The sequence below is a fragment of the Natrix helvetica genome, assembly GCF_964273705.1.
Source record: "Natrix helvetica genome assembly, chromosome: 4".
NCBI classification, from domain to species: Eukaryota; Metazoa; Chordata; class Lepidosauria; order Squamata; family Natricidae; genus Natrix; species Natrix helvetica.
This window is the reverse complement of record NC_138550.1, coordinates 125866298-125890587: the sequence shown is the minus strand read 5'-3', so window position 1 is coordinate 125890587 and position 24290 is coordinate 125866298. Positions and strand designations below refer to the sequence as shown.

General features: G+C 36.1%; 1 protein-coding gene across 9 annotated transcripts in view; it reads right to left on the bottom strand.

Moving 5' to 3' along the window:
* The window catches only part of DTNA (dystrobrevin alpha), a 170368-nt gene that overhangs the window by 28686 nt on the left and 117392 nt on the right, over positions 1 to 24290 (bottom strand). For 5 of the 9 annotated variants that reach the window (XM_081950314.1, XM_081950306.1, XM_081950309.1 and 2 more), the window contains exons 8-12: positions 22345 to 22511; positions 20524 to 20648; positions 17912 to 17992; positions 13816 to 13905; positions 6384 to 6476 (exon numbers count right to left, since the gene is read on the bottom strand). In XM_081950314.1, the coding sequence (XP_081806440.1) occupies positions 6384 to 6476; positions 13816 to 13905; positions 17912 to 17992; positions 20524 to 20648; positions 22345 to 22511 (556 nt within the window). Of the gene's footprint in view, positions 1 to 6383; positions 6477 to 13815; positions 13906 to 15364; positions 15494 to 17911; positions 17993 to 20523; positions 20649 to 22344; positions 22512 to 24290 lie in introns of those variants that run through there. The other 4 variants (XM_081950310.1, XM_081950311.1, XM_081950308.1 and 1 more) reach the window with 3 other exon arrangements.

The window sequence follows — 24290 nt, the reverse complement described above, 5'->3', positions numbered from 1 at the left end:
ATCATTTCCTCTCTGTTAGTGAGAATTAAGTCTAATATGGCTGATCCCCTTGTTCCCTTCTCTACTTTTTGGGAAACAAAGTTGTCTGCCAGGTTCATTAGGAACCTGTTGGATCTTCCACTTGGTGCAGAGTTTGTTTCCAAGTTGATGTCAGGGTAGTTAAAATCCCTGATTACTATTGTGGTGTGCTTCCTAGATACCTTAGTTAGCTGAGTAGCAAAAAGTTCATCTACTTCCTCTGCTTGGTTGGGTGGCCTGTAGTATAGACCTATGGCAATGTTGTTCCCCTCTCCCCCCAACCTTTAATATTGACCCAAATGCATTCAAGATAGTTCTCATCATTGTTGTCCTCTATTTCTGTAGAGATGTAGTTATTTCTTATATATAGTGCAACTCCACCTCCTCTTTTATTTGGCCTATTTCTTTTAAATAATTTAAATCCTTCTAGCTGTATTTGTGGGTTTCATCCCACCAAGTTTCTGTAATGGCAACAATATCGTATCTGCCCTCATTTACTTGACGTACTTGATTCAACTGCTCTATCATGGCTAATGGCCATCATCTTGATTTTTTGTTTATACTCCTAGATGACTGAACCATATCTACTCCAAATGTATTAGGACTTCCCTATTTCTTATTGTTAATTACATTTTTGACACTATTTTACATTTGCATTGGTTGAAGCAGCATAAAAGCACTTGACATAAATAAATGAACAAACAAACCAATAAATAATACATATATTATCATACCATACAACACACCCAGGAGGAATCTATTTGGAAAGGCAGCTGTAATGTAGCACTTTTACCATCATTCCTAAACTTAAAATCATTCTGTCACTTCTATTTCTCAAAGCAAATACTTTCCCCTTTCCTAGCAAAATTTAAAAGTCAAAGTATCTTCTTTTTTTCTTAAAATAAAAGCATAACAATGATAATTTGGATTTAAACAAACTAAAACATTCATTTTTTCACAATTTAGTTTTTTTCATTCTAGTGTGCCACTACAGTGAGGACTATTAAATAATAATATTGGTAATTTCTTTGTAACAGTGACAAATAACTACATTTTAGCTATTTCACATTACTTTTAAGATAATGAGCCTATACCTGTAATGAAGCTTTCATAATATACTAGACAACTTATGACTCACTGGATCATCCTTTCAGATATATTACTTCATCTAAACAGAAAATGGAAGCCCAAACCTCTGCCACAGTCCAGCCATCAGCCGCAATCAGGGATGGGATTCATCTGGTTCAGACCGGTTCGGGCAAACCAGTAGTTCCGGTGAGCAGTTGGCCCCACCCATTTGCCCCTGCTCTTTCCTGTCCTATATTTCCGTTTTTTTAGCATAGCTGATTCACGCTGCACAGTGGATTGCCATGCAGCTGTTTTACACACCAGCGCTGACACAGAAGGTAAGTTTTTAAGCTTAAAATGGGTGTCTTTTAAATGCTGTGCATTAGCAAAGCACGTATTAGGTGCACACATGTGCAAAGGATGCAGACGCGCTCTCACCGAACCAGTTGTTAAACCGCTTGCATCCCACCACTGGCCGCAATCATGTTATTCCCTTTGACTTTTCCCCTGTAAGCTTCCCAGGCTTCCTCATTGAGTTGTGGGAAAGTATCAAGGAATGTTGCAAATGAGGATTATGAGAGCATAGTAACATATTCAACCTGAACATTTCTGCTCTAAACCTAAGACTAGACAAAGATATGCAAATAACATTTTCTTAAGCTTTTAAGTAGCGGGTGAAGTAACACTGAAAATTCTGAATGGAGAACGCAGATATAGGCTACGGGATACATTTTGCTCTTTAATAAGATGTTATTTATCACTCTCCCCCAAAACACATCTGCCTAAATTGTGTGGGCATGCACACTCATACAGATAAATAACAGATAGATAAAAGAACACGAATAAGGGTTGTAATAATGCAATCTGCTGAAAGGGGGGTGCAATTATTCAGTGAGGTAGTAACTGTACAACATTTCAACCTGATCAGGAAGAAGAATCTGCTGCCAGATATTTCAAGGCACAAAACAAAACAAAACACTAGCAAACCAAAGATTATTCACATAGTTCTTAAAGCTGAAAGACTGCTTGATGGACTAAAACAGCAGGAAAAGCTAAATACTGCAACTCCAAATAAAACCAGTCCATTCCTTTAGTGCCATGACACCTGAACATGTGAACTGATCTTGCTGCCTTTGGTTTGGTGTGAAATTATACGATGCTACTGTGATATACGCACAATAAAAAAGACAGGGTTACAAATGAGTTATTTCTCAACTGATACAATGGTGAGATTACAGAATGGGACTAATTTGCTCTAAATCAGCTCAGATGATTTAGGTATATTAATGTGCCATGATAAATTACATCCACACTTCATTACATACAAGGCACTGTGCTCTGAAGGACAGTGTAAAATAACAGCTAAAAGCAAGCTGAAACAAACTATTTTATTTCTGAAATCATCATATTCCCAAATGACTGCTTGGCTATGTATATTAATAGATTAAGATGAGCAGAGGACCTCCACACTATGAAATCTTCAGATTCTGAATTCTTCATGCAGCAACTGCTGGTAAATAACATGTAACAGCAGGCCAGTGTTTCTCCTGGCATCTTAGATGGTCTTAACACCTTAATGCTTCTCAATCCATTAAAAAAAGGCCACATAATATACAAAATTCTGAATTTCTTGTGTAGTTTATTTTTTTATGAATATGTATTTCTTATATTTTTTTCCCACCCAATAGCATTTCTATAAGGAAGCCAGTGCATTCTGAGTTTACATATGACTTAGAAAAATTAAATGGATGGATAGATATAGAGATATAGATTAGACATAAATATAGACGATACAGAAATAGATACAGATAAACAAATGTGTCTGTCTATTTCACTGTTTGCTGGGCTCCAATCATAGTAGAATCCTAATGGTGTTCATATTCTATAGAGCAATCCAATTAAAAATACTAAATAAAAATATTAGCCCAAAGATCTCAGGGGTCATTAGCAACAATTCACATGCAGCTAATTCTTCTGCAGGCAGGAACAAGATAATAATATGTCCCAAAGGCCTGGCAAAAACAGGTGTTTTAGAAAACTCAGAAATGCAAAAGCCAATGGATGAATGGTGTTGCAGAAATAGGAGCAGCAATTGAAGAAGCCTTGTCCTATGATTTCTGCAGATGACATTCCCTGAAAAAGGGCCTGGGATAAAGCACTTTCTTCCTGATCTTAATAGATGAGCAGAAATCATTGAGAATACATAGCTACAAAGATACACAAGTTTTAATCTACATAGTGCTATGAAAGTGACAACACCGAGACCCTAAATTGCACCGGGAAGCAAATTGGTAAATAGTGCAATTCTCAGAGCAGTTATACTGTGAACTGATTAATAGTCATCTGTCTCAGCCACTTTTTCTGGACCAGGTGAAGTTTTGCAAGTCGTCTTTAAAGGGAGTCCAATGTAAAAGCATTGTAGTAATCAAACAACAGGTGAGCAAAGCATAAGTAAAAACAAGTTGGGACAACTTCTCGAGGAAAGTTTATACCTGATGCACAGGACAGCACTTTGGGAAAGATCTCCTTTCATAGCTGCTACTTGCTCCTCATGAACAAGTAGCTGTGAGAATAGAAGGACCTTATTTTATGGGACAAATCTGACTGGCAAAACATGATCCTATTCAGAATTAGAGATCAAATTTATCTGAAATCATAATGTTTCTATACCACTTGTTGGGATTAGGCCTAATCATGTTTGTCTCTATCTAGAGCCTGGGGCACTTCTATTCAGTTGGTAGTTGATGTAAAGGTGAGTATCTTCAGCATATGAATGATTCCTGACTTCAAACTAATGGATTATCCCCCACCTTCCTGCAGCTTCATGTACATACAATACCAATAGGAAGAAAACTAAGACTTTTCTCCACCTTCCTAAATTTTTTTGGAAAGAAGAGAACCATCAAAGAGCAGTGCTTCCTACCCCCAAACCTTGGCACACAGTTCTATATGTGCAACATGAAGGCTTCTGAGAAATTAAACAGGAGCAAGGCAGTCATCCTTCACCTATGACAGTCATGCCAGAAATCTTCCATAGGAGCAATTGTTATGGGCTTATTTCCATATTATGCAGGGCAGAATCCAGATATAAAAGTGTGCAGATAATTCATTTCCTCCAGAGCGCTGGAGAGACTCATATGCTCTCAATAACCTTTTGCATTTTATTATAAAATGAAAATTACAGCTAAATATCCAAACGTTTTATCATATTTTCTGTGATTTACAGTCATGCATGAAAAACACGCTTACCTGAAAATCTAATCTTTAAAAAATGACCATACAGATTATTCCCCTTCCAAACATTGCAGCTCTCTGGGAGAGGTGACCAATCTAATGTGCTGGGCAAGAGTGGATGGCTAATCCCTGGGAATATAGCTTGGAGGAATGTTGCAAATGTAGCTGCTGCTCGTATGCAATGAATATAGATTTGAAGGCACACTGATGTTCAGCTATTTTGTAGCTAAGTGAGACTATTCACTTGGACCAATGCTAGGAAAGAATGTTTACATATTTTATATGCCTTTGAAAGACCAGGAATAAATACTAGTCCAGGCAAAATGGTGCCAAATGATCCCATTATATGCCTGGTGGTCTGCAGTGCAAACAGACTTTGTGCCCCAGGGTGATTTGATGGTGGCCATACCTAATTGATACATTTTACACTATGGCTGTTCTGTGTGGCTGAGTTGTTGAGGGTGGGATATTATTTCTTCCAAGCACACTGGCTCCCAGGATGAAGTTGGAGTGACCCCAATCTATAAAGTACAGTGCAAAACAGGGCTGGATTTTGTATCACCTTGTTTTTATGAATGACGCTGGGCTTGTCGACTGGAAGGAAGGCAACTTGATTTATCAAAAGTTTAAAAAGTCAGTTTTTGCCTATCTGAAGGAGATACTTTGCTCTAGTAATACTGGTATGTTTGAAAAAGAATCCTTAGGGATGTAAAACCAAAAGTCAGATGAGATGAGGGGATAAAGGTATCCTTGCATAGTTCTAAAGTATTTTAAAGAAGAGATGAGAGAAGATTAAGCAAGCTGTATTCGGGTCTTTTCCCGTGTAAGATTGAGGTTGTCTTGGCAACGTTTCAGCGAGGTCTCACTCGCCATCTTCAGGTTTTGGGCCCAGCCTGAAGATGGCGAATGAGACCTCACTGAAACGTTGCCAAGACAATCTCAATCTTACACGGGAAAAGACCCGAATACAACAAGACCAGCATACCTACACCCGTGAAAATCTATGAATATATATAGTACCACTTTGACTGATGTTGATTTTCTTCACTTTTAATAACTGAACACTTCCTCACACACTTTTGTCAAGAGGAAATCCAATACAATCTAATTTAAATAATTTTAGGGTTGAAAGAAATAGGCAGAAATCTTGACTAAGCCATGGGCTTATTAGATGCCTGATCGACAATTGCATCTATTTCACAAGGTTAAAGTGAAACATAAGATAACAAAAAGTGGAAAATAATCACGTGCACATTAAAAACACAATTTAAACAATTATCAGTAACATTACTGTTAACAGTTTGATCCCCAATTTTCCAAGTACATCTGTATGTTAAATCTGTATTTAACACAGCTTTTTCAGTAAAAGTTATATATTTTTTGCTTAGAAGTCACTCCTATGTAAAAAAGAGTGTGCTGTGCAGTATTTGTAGATTAGGAGTTTGAAAACTTTTTTGACCTGATAGCTATAGTTGGCCCATGAATGGATACATTCTAGAAAGAAAATAGGATCAGGGTAAAGTAGTAAGTAATAGAGCTACATAAAAACTTATGTTAAATTTGTAAAATACAGTTAATATTATTAAATACTCAAAACATAATTATAATTATTCCTTATTTAATAATTTACCCTTTGTAAATTTAAAATCTCAATTTTAAAAAAATTAAAAATTGTAATTTGGCAGCAAATATTGTAGGAATTGGGAGCTATAATCAAATATTTTTTGTGTACTCAGAGCATATAAAATATTCCTAAGCTGTCTCACATAGGCTGTTTGTACCCCAATTAATATACTACTAAGATAAATGAGTCCCATTGAATATAATATTTATAAATACATGAATGATTGCATCATAAGCACTAATGCAAATCAATATTCATGGCAATAATTCTAATCAAGACAACTATTTATGAAATTTAGCATGCTGTGGTAATAAAAGGGAATGAGAAGACCAGTTCAATCAAGTCAGATCTGCTCCATTCTTGAGGAATCTCCATTGGATGATCAGGTTTGTGTCCCTCTTCTCTAGAGACCCCACCAAGGCACCCAGCCTGCACTAACCGTGAGGGGTTGTTCTGGAGCATGTTGACATACAACCCAATGAGAACATGTTCATCAGCCAGCCTGTCTGCAACATCGAGGCTATACTGTAACCTGAAACAGAGTTGAGGGAAGGAGGGTGTAGTCCGGACAGACAAAGAGAAATAAAACAGAGAAAGCAGGAGCAAGTAAGAGTGCGAAATGGGAATTTACAAATGCGCAGTCAAATGTTCTTCAGTTTGTTATCAAACCCAACCATTGCAGGTAGAGCTTAGGACAGAACTTAAGACAGCAGGCCTATAGAGCAAAGGTATCAATTTGCTAGTACAGGACATATAGACCACCTACAAAGTTTAATAGGGCAGTGATGCTCAAGGACATGCACAAACTAGCCTAGGATTAGTGCTACCATGAAGCATAATATAAAACAAAAAAATCTTACAAAAGCTGCTAATTTTATCTGCAAATCCGAAGAAATTATATTCAGAAGCAATTTCAATGATAACAGATATTTTACTGTAATGCTAATCTTTATAAGCAGAGCAGTTAAATGGTTCCCAGGAATGAAAACTTTCAAACAGCATGCAGAAGATTATATGTGAAGAGGCTTGTGCCCATAAAATATTCTTTACACAAGGCAACCTAATGTACCAGAGAGAAGGTTAAAGGTGGATCATCTCATTGATATGCTAGGTTTTCAGTGGAAAATATTTTTTTTAGGAAGGAACAAATATATGATTTCTTCAAATGCCGGTTAAAAGAACATAGTCCTAGGAACAGTATATTACATTATTGAATTGCAAAGACAGATTAGCTATTTAATCTGCACATAATATGCACATAATATGAAATCTGGATAGATACACAGCAAAGTGTAGAATTATATTTTAAGAGATTATATTTAAAATCATTAAAATTGTATAATGTGTGTATGTAAACACACTTAATTCCTCTGGCGTGGTAATTAAAACTATCTATGGTTATACCCTTAGTAAAATACATAATATATTGAAACGAAAAGGCATTTGCTTTAGTTGTGTTAGTATATGCTACTACTAATGCCCTTTGAAACTTACCCTTTGCCTTTCAAAAAACCTGGAACAGCCCTAGCCAGCAATTTGTCCTGCTCATTATCCTTGTAAGGAGAGCTAGTTAATAAGACAATAAATATTGACAGCTAACTATTACTGAAACTTGTTCACTAACTGAAACCTAAGTCATTAATAACAAAAATTATGAATGGCTACTCAAAATGAAGAATGCTTCTCCCTGTACAACGTAGGTACCTTCTTACAAGACTGCAGTCTAAAACTATAATGATAAAACTAAATATTGCATAAGTGTAAAAACAACTTGCAACACTTTTTTGCTACAGAATATTTTTCACAACTATAAACACTGCCCACTAAATGATAACAACTTTGGAATAATAACGTACTTAAATAAAAGCTAAATGTACTGTGATAATAACATACTTAAATAAAAACAGATTCTAAAAATTATTTAAGAGTTGCAAACTAGACACTGTATGAAACAAAAGTGACAAATACTAACGCTTTAAAAATCATTTTCCAAAAGGGTTTCTGCAGGAAGTATGAGAATGCAATAAAAACACAGTTCTTTCTGTTACCACGGAAAAATAATCTTGCCACATTCAAGAAAATCTACATAAAACTAAAGAAGCATTCAGTGAAGACTTTAATTTAAATTTATAAAAGTATATTTAGTTAGTTATCTCTGCACTGATAGTTCCATGCTGCATTTAAGGCTTATGTTAAAATATGTACTTTAAAAACCAAAATTTCATTTTTAATGCAGTTCTGAGAAAAAATATAATTTGAAAGAATTTTAAAAACAGATTTAAAATAAAATGCATTATAAAACCTTGTCCGTTTCGTTTTACTCCATTCCTATTTGTCACTCCCAAAAGCAGACTTTTCATGACAGCTACTGGCTGTAATTTGTATTATAGCCGTGATGATGAACCTATGGCACGTGTCCCCAAAGTGGCATGCGGAGCCATGTTGCCTGGCATGTGTTGCGTTGCCCGTTCCTCGTCTGGATTTCTGGCATGCATGTGACAATCATCTAAGCCTTCATGTGTTAGTGCCAGAAACTGCAAGAGCTAGGCTTCCATTTTCTGGAGTGAGCATGTGCGCCGGCCAACTAATCGAAAGACTAGCCGGCTGACGTGCATGTGCATGCTGGAAACCGGAAGTTCATTTTTCAGCCTGCGCAAGCCCCCTGGGCTGCTCCACTTCTGGGTTGCGTCCCCGATGAGCACGCATGTGCAGGAGCTCCCTTTTTGGCACTCGTTGCTGAAAAGTTTCACCATCCCTGTATTATAGCCAAACCATATATGGCTGTATATCATTCAAAATAGTGGATTCCTCTGTTTAAAACATAATTCCAGAAGCTGATATAATGAAGGGAAAAAAGTTTACCTAATGCACAATGCGAATTTTATATTTATTTAATCTCAGTCTGCAGCTACTACTTTAATATAATGATGTGGACTTAAGTTTTCGTGAGTCCACATCATTATATCACTGACATCTAATTCAGGAGAAGAAGATGATTCCAAATCCCATGAAGCAAGTTTCAGTATGATTAGAAGTTCTATTTGTACATGGGACAAAAGTAGGACATCTTTTTTTCATTTATGCTAGGAATATTTCTTTATATGTAAAAGGAAATTACGATATACCCAAAGGGCATTTATCTCTCAAAAGTGCATCACTTCATAGGAATATTAGTATCTCCATCTGTGGTAAATGCGCGATGATAAATATAACTAGGAACAGAGAATAAAAGGAGATGTAAGTTCTCTCTGATTTCTAAAATATAAAAATATTAATTCAAAATTAAATGCTAGTGTTTAAGGGTTAATTCTTTTTGGTATGAATTTATCAGGTTTCCAATATAGCCCAAATCTGCAAGTGAATTAAGATGATCAAACTGAATACATGATTGGAGTTATTCAATCCTACTTTAGAAATTTAGCAGAAAATATTTTAAACTTTCAAGCCTTTTGGAATTTGACATAAAATCTGCAGTTTTCTGTACTCTTGATGAACATCACGGGTTTCATAAGTTTCCTCAACATGGTAGATTTCATCTCTTTCATATGCTGCATTCAATCCTTCATTAAAGTATTGGCAACAAGGCAAAACTCCAGAATACTGGAATGCTAAGATATTCTGATATCTGCTAGTCCATTCCAGCATCTTACTACTAACATAAAGTAGAATTCAGCAGCATTTTATTCAACATGTTAAGAATCTCACTGTAAATAATAAATTTAATTGTTTTGTATAAGTTTTTTTAAATTGTATATGTATATGTAGATCGAAAGATGTAACATCTGGGAATATCACAATGCATTGATCAACAGTTACATATTGAACTTAATTTCCTACTAAACAATGGAGGAGACATGCATAGTAACAAAATATATACAAAGAACAGGAATTAAAATAATACAAAATAAAGGAGAATTTAACTTTCATGAAGGGAAAAATAACTATCTACTCTATATATTTCAGCATGCCATTTATCTGATTTCATTTCAAACTCTTGTCCTATTATTGTAGTGAAAAAATATTTTCAAATCCTGTCCCAGAGTTCTATTTAAATCTTGATGAAACAAGGCATTATCTGTTTTAATAAGGGAGCAATATAGACTAACCTAGCACTGCACTGGTTAAAGGCTTTGTATCATACAAATAAAGCTGTTTTTGAAAACATAACTTAGAACTCAAAATAGTGAGATACTTCAGAAGATGTTTAACTGAAATGAGATCAGATCAAATTTCTCTTTTCTCAGGCATCAGCCAAAAGCTAAATTACAGTTGGGTGTTTGTGAGATTGAGTTCAAGTGAAATTGCGGGAAGGTATTTGGTTTTTAATTTTCATGTGTCTGTTTGGGAGCTAATACCATCTTTTTCAACAATTTCCCGCTTTAAAGGACAGAAAAGTATGCCATCAGGTTTTAGCAATAATGTGCAAAGTGGACTCTAAGGGTCGAAAAAAGATAATTCAATGAGTAAGCCTGAAGACTGGCTATTCCTCCTTTACTTCATAACCTTCAGATGTAATGGAGGCTGGGGTTTCTGGGAATTGCTCTGAATGCTGCTGAATAATAACAGGTTGCAAAGACTGAATTGGTTTAACTCATTAAGTATTATTCAGGTTATCAGTATCTACTGGAAATTGATTAAATGCATTCACTGTGTCTTCATTTATTTTTAAGGGCACACTGGGTAGACTCTTTGCTTTGTCGCTTAATAGCAAGCTCCACTTTACTGCTTTTGAATTTTCCTGTTTTAAATTCAGAATGCTGTTATTTTATATATATGTATACTCATACAAAACCTAGACACTCAGAATGAGTTATGTTGTATTTTGAATTCTGTCTATGATGTTTTATCAGGCTTGAAAGTAGTCTGATCTTCATTTGATTTCTTTTTCGTGGGTGGGTGTGGGGTGTGTACTGCGTAGGAATATGTTTAGCACAATTTGAGACAACATGAAATAATAACAGTTGGATATATGCATGAGAATTGAGAAAGGTTCAACAAAATGAATCTATAGATATTACACTCCTTTATAACCATATATGTTTTAAAAATAATATTCATGATGTCATTTGTGAAAATGCATACTGATTTACTTATACTGCAGTCTTGTACCAGTTTATTTGGAACTAATTTATAGAGCTAATGGGCAAATTCCCACTAAAAATATATAGAATTGTGATCTTAACTTTATGAAACATTTATCGAATCTGTTTCAAGTCAGGTACATTTTACATATGGAGTATTATATGATTCTTTGGGAAATGAATAGACTTTAGAAGAACTATTATTGTATGGGTAAGAATATTAGATTGGTAAGATCAACAGGTCAGTATAGTATATTCAAACTTCCATCATGCAAGAATGCCCGGCCAGCTATTTCTAAGAATCTCAAAAGTTGGACATTGAGGATATTTAAGCATAATTGCTGCATGCGTGAATAAGACCTGTACCTTGGGAATTCCTCTGAGAAAATAACTATTGGAAGTAAAATCATTACAGGATTAAGCAAACTAGATAATTGCAGGGAGAAAATATTTATTTACCACATTTCTAGGACACCCAGACAACTTTGGAAAGCTTTACAAACTAAAAACACAATAAAATATAAAATAATATAAAACCAAGCATTAAAAAAACCCCAGGTATACAAAAGGGAAACTGCCAAAAGGCACAACGTACAATCACTACATTCATCACTACAAGAGGACTTGCCCAACCTGCATAATCCTCGGCCTAAAGACATAACAAAGTTTTACGTTTACATAACAGAGATACGTTGAAGGCTGGTAAGGGAGGTGAGTATGACACTTGGCAACCAGTGAAATTCACATTGTAGGAGCTAAGAAAAATCCTTAAATCCAGGAAGACCAAATATTCAGACTTGTTAGGGTTGAACACAACCCTGTTCATCCTCATCCATATCTCAATAGCTTCCCATGCAAACTTGAAGAAGTTTGGACAGCATTGCTTGGTTTGCTAGTGGTTGAGCTGTATAACTGGATACTATCTATCTACTGATGATACCTGACCCCCAACTGATGACCACAGGTAGAAGTTAAACAGGAGGCACAAGAGTATTGAACCCTGAGTCACTCCACAAAATTAGGACTTTGGAAGTCAATCTCCCCTCTCCTATCAACACTCACTGTAATCATTCACAGAGAAAGGAGGAGTACCACTATAACACTGTGTCCTCCATTTCCATATCCTGCAGCTGGTTCATAAGGATAGTCAGACTGGTGTTAGCAAAAGCCCCAGTTGACCTAGGAGGTCCAGGTTGCTTATAGCATCACCATTCCAGCCTTCCCAGAACTCATCACGTTCTGTTGCAGTTTCAACCTCAAACCTAACTGAAGAGCCCAGATAATACAATGTGGTTGGAAATGGGTAAAACTTTCCAGGAAGGTTGGATTTAACAATATCTTAACAAGGGGAAGCACTACACTTCTTGCCACGTGGGACCACACTATCTTGTGGATGTAGATGTCACCAAATTGACTCAACCACCTATCCCTTTGAAGCAGCCTTCAGAAAACATGGGAGGCAAGGCAAAGCAATAAATTGGGTTGACAAGCCTTAAGAGTTCATCCATTTCCTCAGAAGTCACAGGACCAAACTTGTTCCTCTTAACTAGGCCAGTTCATGCTTCCATCACCTCATTTATATCTGCCTGGTTAGAGTTCAACTTTGGGCAAATCTGAGTGATTTAATCTACTGGATACCTAGAGTATTCCTCACAGGGGCCCAAAAGATGGTCTTTTGGTTCATCCCTGCCTATCAAAAAGTGGGATAACTAAAAAGGGCAGTGGTCTGTTAACAGCAGATATGACAAGGGAAGAGAAATAACTATATTTTACCATTCTTATTAGTATGATGTTATCCTTAATAAGGGCCACTACACGTGCTTGATTGGATTTGTTCTCCATTTTCCTCTAATAGTGTTCTAATATGTCTTCTGAAGATACTTTTCTGGAGTTTCAGCTCCCAGATCTCCTCAGAGTACCAAAGAACCTCATAGGAACAATTTAATCTGAGGCTTCAGTCATCCACCATGATCTCTATAGACAATTCATCAGAACCTTGGGCAAAACCTCAAATATTATTGAAACCTTAATGTTCATTAGGTGCTTTGGGTGGACTGATTGAAAAGGTCCTACCACAATATGAGGAAGGAGAGCACTAAAAAGCAACCAGAGGTTTTCGGCCTATGTTACAGAATTGAAAGTGATGTCTTCAGATCAATTTCCAACTGTCCTGAAATAAAAATTAGAATCTGTGTGATCTCTGTCAAGGATTAGTCCCTCAATAATTTGGGACAGGTCAATGGCTGCCTTAATGGCCATGGGCTCAATACTCTCAGGAGCAACTATGATTCTTGAGGATTAAACTGCAAGCTAGCCATGAAATCCAATAGCTCAGGCAGGGATGTCACTGTGCAACAGAGAGGCGAATGGATCAGTAATAAACCTAGCTGCTTCCTGGAATGTAGCAAATACAAATCCTTTGTATATGTTGTGCCATTATCAATAATAATAATAATAATAATAATAATAATAATAATAATAATAATAATAATAATAATAATAAGTTTGTAAATTACCCATACCTAGCATCAGATACTAATTTATTGTAACTACATTGTGCATTTGAATGCTTATTTTGTACAAAGTGTAAGTAAGTTAAAAATTGGAAATTTGAAATTAACATGGAATTAATATGAAACCCAATTCAAACTAAAAATATTATTATTATTATTTTAAAAAGCCTATTTCTTTGATTAGTATTCTTATGGAATGACTAATGTGTAACATATTGGTTTTAGTGTACAGGTTACATAACTACATCAATTAGTAGTTTAGTGTTCTCATACTGACCGTGAATTGTTGTGTAGCTTATTTACATACAGGTTTATAATAGCATGCTCATCAACCACTGGACTGTCTATATTTATACTCTCAAGTAACCTGAATGAGTCAAACAATGAAACCTCATTAACAGGACGTATATGCAAAAATACACATTGGGGATATATATGATGGGGATTTAATGCATCCAATTCTATTCCACTGAATAAAGACTACTGACTTTAAATAACAAAGTATAAACATGTAATTCAAGTTAAGAAGACCTAGGAATAAAAATAATTAGAAGATACTACTAGTTATATCACTGAGTGAGAGGAAATATTCTTAAGTGTAAAAAAAAAATCCCCAAAATTAATTTATCATATAATAGGTATCAGTTGACACTCATACAACTTACAAAAGGATGTTGCCATTGTAAGAGATTTGTAAAGCCACAATAATTAAGGAAGGGTGGCTTGCATGTTCTTCATAGAAACCCAAATAAGCAAATTAAACACACAGCACATTGTCTATGATTATTTCTTTAGATGCCTTTATACAGTATTTTTACTGTGTTTATAATGGAATCACAAAGGAGTGTTATACAACCAATGTGGTTCTGGGCAAAGTAACAAATACAGCTTATAATACCACATGGCAGAAGCATTTATATCACTCTTAAGAATTCATGCAGGAGAAGGAGATGAGACGAGAAAAAAAATCTGATAAGGAATAAACATAGCTCTATTTTTTTTTTGTCCTTTCAGTGTAACTATCATAGTTTACATTTTTTTAAAAAATACAATGATGGGCAATGTTCAGCAAATTGATGGAGAAGAGGTTATTCATATTAAGTTCAACTTGTATCTCCAAGGACAGGGAATCACCGAATACATGTAGCCCTTGACCACAATTGAGCCCAAAATTTCCATTGTCAATCAAAATAGTTATTAACTGATATTTGCCCCCATTTGCCCCCATTTTATAACCTTTCTTGCCACTAACGTTTGTTTAGTTAGTAATATGGTCGTTGAGTGAATCTGGCTTTGCTTGTCAAAATGTTGCAAAAGATCATCGTATGACCCCAGAGTACTGCAACTGTCATAAACACATGCCAGTTGCAAAGCAATCAAATTTTGATCATGTGACCATGGGGGTGTTACAACTATCAAGAGTGTGAAAAACAATAATAAACCACTGCTTTCAGTGCCATTGTAACTTTGAATGAATGAATGATTGTAAATCAAGGACTACCTATATTAGGGCACTATGAGCATATCAGGAAAAATACTTTTTTTGCTGTGTTTTTAAACTTTAAAGCAGCACTTTTAGACTTTAAATGTCCCTCTGCTCTTTTTTATATTTATATGAGTTTTGAACAATATATTCAACATATATTTTAGTTCAATCTATTTGAACTGGAAAAAATGTAAAAATAGTAACAAGAAAATGTAAAGCAATATCACCTCAGTTTCATATTCCAACTTTTATTAATCACAAGAAGCTAGCAAATTTTTAATATGGAAGTTATCACAAAAGTAAATAATCATGTGCCAACAAATGGAACCTTCTAGACCTCATTATAAAGTAAAGTTGCCTTTATTTAGCTATCAATGTTGAACCCAGAATCGCCTTTGTTTAATGCTCTTGTCCTTTACTGTTGATTTGTGCAAGACTGTTCATGTTCAGGTAAAGAGGCCAAATGTACCTATAATATATGAATTAATAAAACTCTCAATCTTCCAATCTTGAATAGAAATCAGTTTCTTCTCCAGAGGTGACAAATGTAAACAAAGTACTTTCCTATATATAAGAGACTCTAGATCAGGGGTGTCAAACTTGTGGTCAGCAGGTCCGATGTGTCACCTGCTGGCCCATGATTTTAGTGAAAGGGGGGAAGTCATGTGACCGCGTGACGATACGAGCTTGACACTCCTGTTCTAGATTGCATGCTTAGTTAATTAACAATTTTTATGCAATCATCTGTTTATATATGAAATCAATGACAGTGAAATAAATGTTAAGAATGATTTGCAACATTATATTCTGATGAGAGCTGGATAAAATAAACTGTTCTGCATATTCTAAGAGCAATAGGTTAAGACAGAAGATATCCCCACTGCATGATTTGTGAACTAGGAGTAGGTAAAAGAATGAAAGCTCCTGATAGATCTTTCAGTATACCATCATATTCTTCTTGGTTTTTAGTATCTACTATTTTTATGGATATTGTTCAATCTATCCCGTGGAAGTTGCAGCATTAAATTGATGAAAGATATGTTATTGCTACATGTTTATGAACCTACTTCCTACATTTAATTTCCTCAGCATTTGGGCCAGTTGAGTGGGAATCTTCTTTTGGTTATGGTCATCATTTCATGATTTTCATTTTATATGCCTATTTATATATTGTGTGCATTTTAGCATTCTGCATTTTTAATGGTTTGTTTTTGTTGTTTTATACCGAAAAAGTAATGTCATCGAGCAGCCTTATAAATTTGGTAATAAAAAAGAAATAAAAAATGAATCATCTTGGATAGACTTAAGTAGATCCCCTCCTGTGATTTACATCACTAGATCATATGTTTGCTCAAAAATTATTTTATCCATTAATTTGCATAAATCTATTTCATGCATTATTTATTAAAGAAAGTTATAAAAATGTATTTGAAAATATGTTCTTTCAAGATACACACATTTGACATAATTTTGAGCTAAGCACACTGGGTTTAATAAATCAGAAAAATGTAAACTCTACTAATTGCTACATTCCATTGGGTTGGAAATGCAGATGAGGACCACTCAAAATGGAAATCATAAAGACTGGATTTCTTAATCATCTTTAATTCCAGATCTCTATTCTTTAAAATGTCTCTAAGCAAATCAAGGTGCAGGAAACATAACTTTAATGAAAAGAAACAGACTTAAGTTGTTTATATCCTTCTCCATCTTTATGTATATAAATTCGGAGAAGGCTTCAGAAAGCCTTCTTTTACATCTCTGTGAGTTTAAATCAAGAAACTGGGGTTTCAGTATTGTCTAAAAATCAAATTTTCAATTCATTGTTTGAAATGCTGGTTAGAAGCTCTTAAAATACATAATTTTCCGGTGTGAATGTCATAGGAAACTGGTCTAACAAATGAGGTTTCTTCTTAATGTGGGCATTTCAGAGATGGAGAGAGTTTTTGAAACTTTTAATCTTATATCTTATTAATCTTATATAATATCAGTTTAGTTAATATTAAACCAGGCATACACCTTTATCCAGGTACATTATTTAACATGCAATCCCTATATCTCTTGGCATTTGGATATCTGCAGGATCACACTATCTAATCTCCATCCCGCCACCCAGCAGGGTTGTCTTCAAAGAAAAAAACCCAGCATCTTGTTATTTTCCTCTTCAAAAAGTGAAGGAGGACAAGATATAGAGGTCTCCTTCTTGGCAGAAACTCTTTGAAGTAGTCTCCAGGTCTCAAACTAAAATCTGGCCACCTTGATTTCATTCAGAAAAAATGTCAAAACTGAGTTATTCCACAGAAAATGTTCACTGAACTTGAACTAGTTATTCTAACATTGATGTGTTACATATGTTAATTCTGATTGTGGATATTTATTAATACAAAGCCTGTTTAAATTTGGTCAGTGTCGTTCCATGGCAATCTGAATTCTTCCTTGTCCTCAGTGATGAATGAAAAGCCTGAACTATTTTGGTTTTTTTTGTTTATGCTTTAAAGCAAATACAGAAGCACTGGAGCTTCATTTAACTTTTTGGGCAGGTAATAAGAGATGCAGTATGCAAACCAATATTTAAAAATGGTGAGTGCATCATTGGTCAAACTGGAATTTTTAGTGGAATTCCCGTCTCCCTCCCCCAACAGGATTTTTCTATACAAAACCTACATCTATTTCAGGATTTTAACCACAATAGTTTCTATTTTAAAAAAAGAAGTTCAGTATTTGCATCAACCTTGGAAGTGCAAGTTACCAAACTTATTTTAAACACATAAAAAATTAAAAGGATCCAATGCTTACTTTGTATTATCTTTTCATAGTAATCTTTGAAATTAAAATTAAAAAAATACTGCATTTAATTATATGCAGTGTATTTAAAAAAGCCTCTCACCTTCTGTTTGTGAAAGGACTTCCTGAGGGAACAGAGTGGGAGAAAAGTGTGTCATTCATGCTGGTGACCGGTCTAGGAGGCCTTGAAAGAAAACAGAAAGTTTTTTTTAAAAAGTCTTGTTTGTAAAAAGCAGAGCATGAAATAAAAAAAAAAAATTAAACATAAGCGAATGTGATCAGTCAGTAATGCTGCAGAATGTCCTGCAAATATACTCCTCTTCTACATTTTAAAATGCAACAGTTTATATTTTATATTTGTTACATACAAGGCTTAATTTTAGAAATACATTCTTATCATGTCATGCATGGCCATTTTCTGCAGCCTTCTTTCTTTGCTTTGTTCTTCCTTCTTTGGCAATTTTTCCAAAGAAGCTCACAGAAGTGTTTGATAAATTAGAAATACTTAATTTCTTCAAAAGACATTAAGTTATTTGACAGAAAATTTGTCCATTTTTGAATGGCCCAATAGGTCTACTTTGAACTCCTAAACAGGCATTCAAAAAGACAAGTACTTATCCTATAAGCCAGTGTTTCAATTTTGACAGATTGAAGATGTGAACTGGGGAATTCTGGAGTTGAAGTCCACACATTTTCAAGCTACCCAGGTTGAGAAAAACTGGTATAAGTATTTCCATGAAGTGCTATCTCCCTCCAAATTACATCACAATTCATAAGACATCCACCCAATAGTTATCTGCAGGGGAAACTACAGACAGTGATTTCTGTGTGAGCAAGGTTCCTGATAATATTGTATTCTTAGCCATGTAGAAGTCAATATATTTCTGACATCTGAGAGCCGAAGTGGCACAGTGGTTATAGTGCAGTACTGCCGGCTACTTCTGCTGATCACCAGCTACCAGCAATGTGGCAGATCAAATCTCATCAGGTTCAAAGTTGACTCAGCCTTCCATACTTCTGAGGTCGGTAAAATGAGGATCCAGATTGTTGGGGGCAAGTTGCTGACTCTGTAAACCGCTTAGAAAGTGCTGTAAAGCACTATGAAGTGGTATATAAGTCTAAGTGCTATTGCTATCTTTCATACAGGAGACATCCATTACTATAATTTGAGCAAAGTTGATGAAGACCAGAAATAGCTTATAAATTCTAAATATATGGAAAGAGCCTATAAATTCCAAATAATGAGAAATATACCTTATTTGTGATTATCAGAAAAAAAGGCTTCAGAATATACTTGAATTAACCATCTGACCTATATTTTAAGGCAGTTTATTCATACAGCAAAAAATAAAAAAAACATTTACTGTAGGTATTACATATAACTGATTAATATGTGCAATAGGAGTTAGGAGACAGGCTGGTCTTTAGTTTCTCTTCTTTAGAAAATGTAAATTACATTTGAAAGGCAGACAGTATTCAACAGTTTTTTATGAGTTTCCCAGCTAGTTCTCTTCCAATAAATAATTTAAAATGTTGTTTCTTCTTCATTAAAATGTTTGAAGGGATAATGCATTACTTACCAGGTGTCCCTTTTGCAAGCAAAATAAAAGTAAGAGAACCGTATTAGTTAAATGCAATCTTGTCTTTTTAAACAGTGTAGGAACTTATTGTTAGTATTCTTAACTTGGAAACAAAGGACTGTACTAATTCGCCAGGTTGAGGGACAACATAATTGTTCTCACATGTAAATATTTCAAATGTATAGCTCAAAACTGAGAACAACTACACATTTTTCCCAGGAGACCAATTTCTATCACTTTAGGAGACTTCTAATGGGAGTTTTCTTTTCACCTCCCTTGGTCTTCCATATTTTCCCAGAACCATTCCAAAAGATTCACCAGCTCCCCACATAGATTTGTGAAATACACTGTATATCTTTTTTCAAAAGCATGTTTTGTTAACACGACCCACAGAGAGATACAGGGAACTGCTTTGTTGTTTCTAAATTGATTCTGTGATGTTTATTTATTTATTTAGTCATTAAATTATTATAGCTGCCCATCTCGGCCAATGAATTTGGGTGACTTATCATTCAAAAAATATATTACAATTAAAAATACTAAAAACATTTTAAAACAGTAAAAGCATTAAAGCATTCAGATAATATAGATAGGAGCAAGATATTATCATAAGGAGGCTATGATAATAGATGTGTTAAATATTTAAGGCGCCATAAATTTTTTGATTGTGTTTGCTGCAAAACTTTACAAACATATTGCTCATTTCATGTCAAAACACATAACAGCATTTTCTGTTGGCAATAACTATCTGTAAGTGGCATATGTGTGCGTATGTATGTATGTATGTAAGTTAAATGACTTCATAACTTATGGTAAATTTTCTGCATTAAAATTAAACTTTATCAAATTAAATTAAAATTTATAGTGACAATTCACAAATGATAAACTGTAGCATTTTTTTTAAAAAAATAATGTAATTTATAAGCATGTAGTTTTTAAAAACTTTTTTAAAAAATTAGCTGCTGCATTTGCCAGTAAATGAGTTATACATAGGTCAGTAAGTTCCAGAATCACTATACTTATTGTAGCATTAGTACAATTCTGGAAATCGTAATATTAGGTGATTTATTTCCATTTAACCTTAAGCAAAGGCAAACAGCATAAATGGTAGAACAAAGAGCATGCACATACTTACACTATATGTGCCAAGTTTAGAGGTTTTTCAGGCTGATCAGGGAACATTGGGTGCAAGGGTTCACGACTGGAAGCACAGCTTAAAGACTTGCTAAGTGCATTAGTTAACTTCTTAGCAGGAGATTTCTAAGAAAAACAAGGAAGGTAAAGGTGATTAAGACAGATAAGGGCTGAATACTGTTATGGCCAGCAGTAGAAGGATAAGAAGATAAAACAAAACCATGTTCTGCTGGTTACTACTATCATGCATCAACTCCCAAAGTCCATTTATTCTGTGGCTGTGGATGATCTCATCAGCATATGCTTATAAATCAATCAATGGACCTTAAAGAGGATCTGATTTCACACAGGACATTTGGCATAAATATAAATACAGTATTTCCCAATTCACTGATCACCTTGTGTGAAAGAATGCAGAGGACACAAATGAATCCCAAACTTGCCTTGAAACTTCATTAGTCTAAAAGCATAAATCTCTAAATAACTGCTAATGAAAAATCAGACCTGGAAGCTAATCATATTAATCATACAATAATTAAGAAGAAAACAGAAATACAGAACCACATTTTTTTTCTTTTCGATGGTCCACCCATCAATCAGATACACTTCTGCTTTAAAAAGTCAGATATTAATGTCTAAGAAATGAGAGTTCATAAACCATAGCAGAATCAAATCTTTCATTCACTGCCTGCTGAATGACCAATTTAATTGGTATTGCTAATCACACCATCAGAGTCTTTTTCTTTGTGATTACAAAATGAGAAGCAACAGCTTCTTATACCACACTTTTTGTCCTGCAAACTTTAATTTTTATCTAGTAACTGTAGCACAAGTGCGAGTGCATTTTTAGTGTGGCTATTGCATCATTTCTAATAATACAGCTATGATCATCTCAGGAATTGGAGAGACAAAAAGGTTTCATTTTCATAATGCTTTCTCTGTCATAGAGTTTAATCTACAACCTAATTATTCTGCAGTTCTCGAATAACTGAAAGCAAATCTTATTGATCTAACAGAATTAACTGCCAGGAATATGGGCATAGATGTCTATTACATATAGGTTTGAATCTAATGAATTAGACCAATTTAGCTGTGGCTTGTAGGAGCAGTAGAATGGATCACAAATATAATTTCAGATATTTGTGGAAAATGGAGAAAGCCCATATGAATACATTTCAGTTGAGTATAGAGTAGAGTTCATGAACTAGACTAGAGTGTATATGAAAAATATGAACTGCTAAGCAGCAGCTAAACAACTGAGCTGAATTTATAGCACATATATTTACATCAACATCTAATGGAGATTTGTAGTTTTCATAATTCTTTTTACTTTGTAATCTCATCTATACACCATCATTTGAGTGTGCACGTATTATGAATATAGGTGCATCTTTATGCATGTGCATGTTTGTGTAAATATATATGCAGGTATATATAAAATCTCTTATTATATATAGCAAACAACAAATAGAAAAGCCAACATATTGACTATGTTCTACAAAAATTAGTAACTTACTGTGGAAATAGTTTTATAATCCAAGATCCTCCTGCAGCTGTTCTGTCATCCACCTAGTTTAACCTGTTAGACTGCTCAAATCCACACTGATGGTAGCAACTACACTATTCAGTACTTCCCTTTTGACATTTCAATACTGATTGAACCAGGAACCCAGACAGGGCTTCTCCATTATAGTAAATTCTAGTTAAACTGGCAACAAAGTGAGCTTCTTATATGTGATATTAAGGAAAATGATTCAATCATTTCTAAATCTCTGACTGCCAAGTTCAAACAGTCTGCAGTAACTTATGAACCTTCCCTTACCCATGACGTGTATTCTTTCATTTGGTGTTGGTTGCTATGGGAACCACTGGCATGTCCCCTCCAGAAGCAATCTTGACAGAGCTGGTAATTGTGACACTGCTGGCATCGGTAGCGAAATCCCATCATGCTCTCACTATGGCAATAGGAACACTCAACAGGGTGGAAGACTGCAGGGGGGATATATATTCAAACCAAATAAAAGAATTAATCAGCATACTGTTAAAACTGAAGCTATTAAGAAGTCTTAAAAACATCCTCTTGTGATTATAATTTTCAAAATCAAATTTATTTCTAAATCATTACAATTTTCTCTCAATGAATCATCTGGTTCTAAGAGGGAAACTACAGCAAAAAATATGAAAGAAAAGAGCAGGGGAAGAAATATACTAAGTTCAGCTTGGAAAGAAAAGAAGATATAGATCAGAGATGCAAGCATAATGGTTCCATTTGGGAGATGAGTGCCTTTGGGATATCACGCCAGTTTAACAAAGATAAGAGGAGATAGGAATGAAATGCCTATGCTACTGGAATTTAAACACATTCCAAACCACTCTTTTTTCAGTTAGGTGGTATCATAAATTAAATTCAGACAAGACAATAGAACTGTAATTAGTAGAAAAACAGTCATGGGGATTTGAATTCAGTATTCCTAGACAGGAGTGCCTGCCCATTGAAAGAGGAATTGTGATCTTTTCAATGTTGCTTGAAGTCTACATGGAATAGGGCAGTGATGGCGAACCTTTTTTGGCTCGCGTGCCACAAGTGGGGGGAGCGCAGGGGGGTTGAGTGCGGGCGTGCCGCACCCATAATGCAACGTGCGACCCCCCCAGTGCATGCGCACACAACACACGACCCCCCCCATTTTTACATGCTTTTTTCGCCCTCCCCAGGCTCCAGGGGCTTTATATTGGTCCTCCAGGGTGGTCGGACAGCCAGGGGGGGGAAGGAGAAGGTGCCGGCTGGAGCTGGAGCTGGAGTTGGAGGCTGCCGGCGGCGGCGGCGGAACAACAAAGGGGGCGGCGGCGACGTCCGAAGCAACCCGAGCGACGACGGCACTCGATCCGGCGACCCGAGCGGCGACGACAGCGGCGATGGTGATTGGAGACGCCGAATATCAAATTCTCGGCCGCTGTGAGTGCGATCTAACGGGAAGCCTGGCGAGGGCCGTTTGAGGGCCGTGCGGGGGCTGAGCGAGGCTCGAGGCGCCGGAGGCCGATGGAAGGTCTGCGGGAGGGACGTAGGCCGGCTGGAGCAGCGCTCGGGCCTGGAGCAGCGGCTGGGGGTCGCTGAGCATGGGGAGGCAGGCCACAACGGGGACCAGACGCTGGAGGTTCACGCTGGAGCCTTGGCAGAAGGAGGGAGACCTGTGGCACCGGGGGCAGGGCGGGGCTCGCCCTGGAGACTGGCAGGAGGCTTAACGCCAGGTTTGGCAGAGGATCCATCGGCCTCCTGCCAGCTGCCTGCCATGGTTGTGCCCATTCGCCCCTCGCTGACCATCTGCAATTATCTGCCCTTGCTTGGTATCTGGCTATCTACATCTGCTTCCAGCTGACTGTCGGTGCGTACCTGCTAGATTACCCCCCTACCATCTTTCACCCCTACTGTCCTACTATTCATCTACCTCCTCCGCTTACCATCAATTATTTACCATGGACTATTTGCCTTTCACCGCCCACCATGGACTGCCTCCTGGTCTCCATCCACTTATCATCCGACCACCTGACCAGCTCACCATCCTTTCCACCTAGGATGTGACTATTGGCACTGCTGTCCCCTTCGTATGGAACCCTGGCTTGTTGATTCACTTAACATCGACAGCACCCTGGCCCTGTTGTAGCTTTTATCCATCATATATTTGAGGTCAGATCTGCTCCTACTGCGGGAGTTCCCGCTCTCGCAGGTATGGCCCTCTGCCCTCTCAAGGGCCCACCTGATGATGGGTTCAT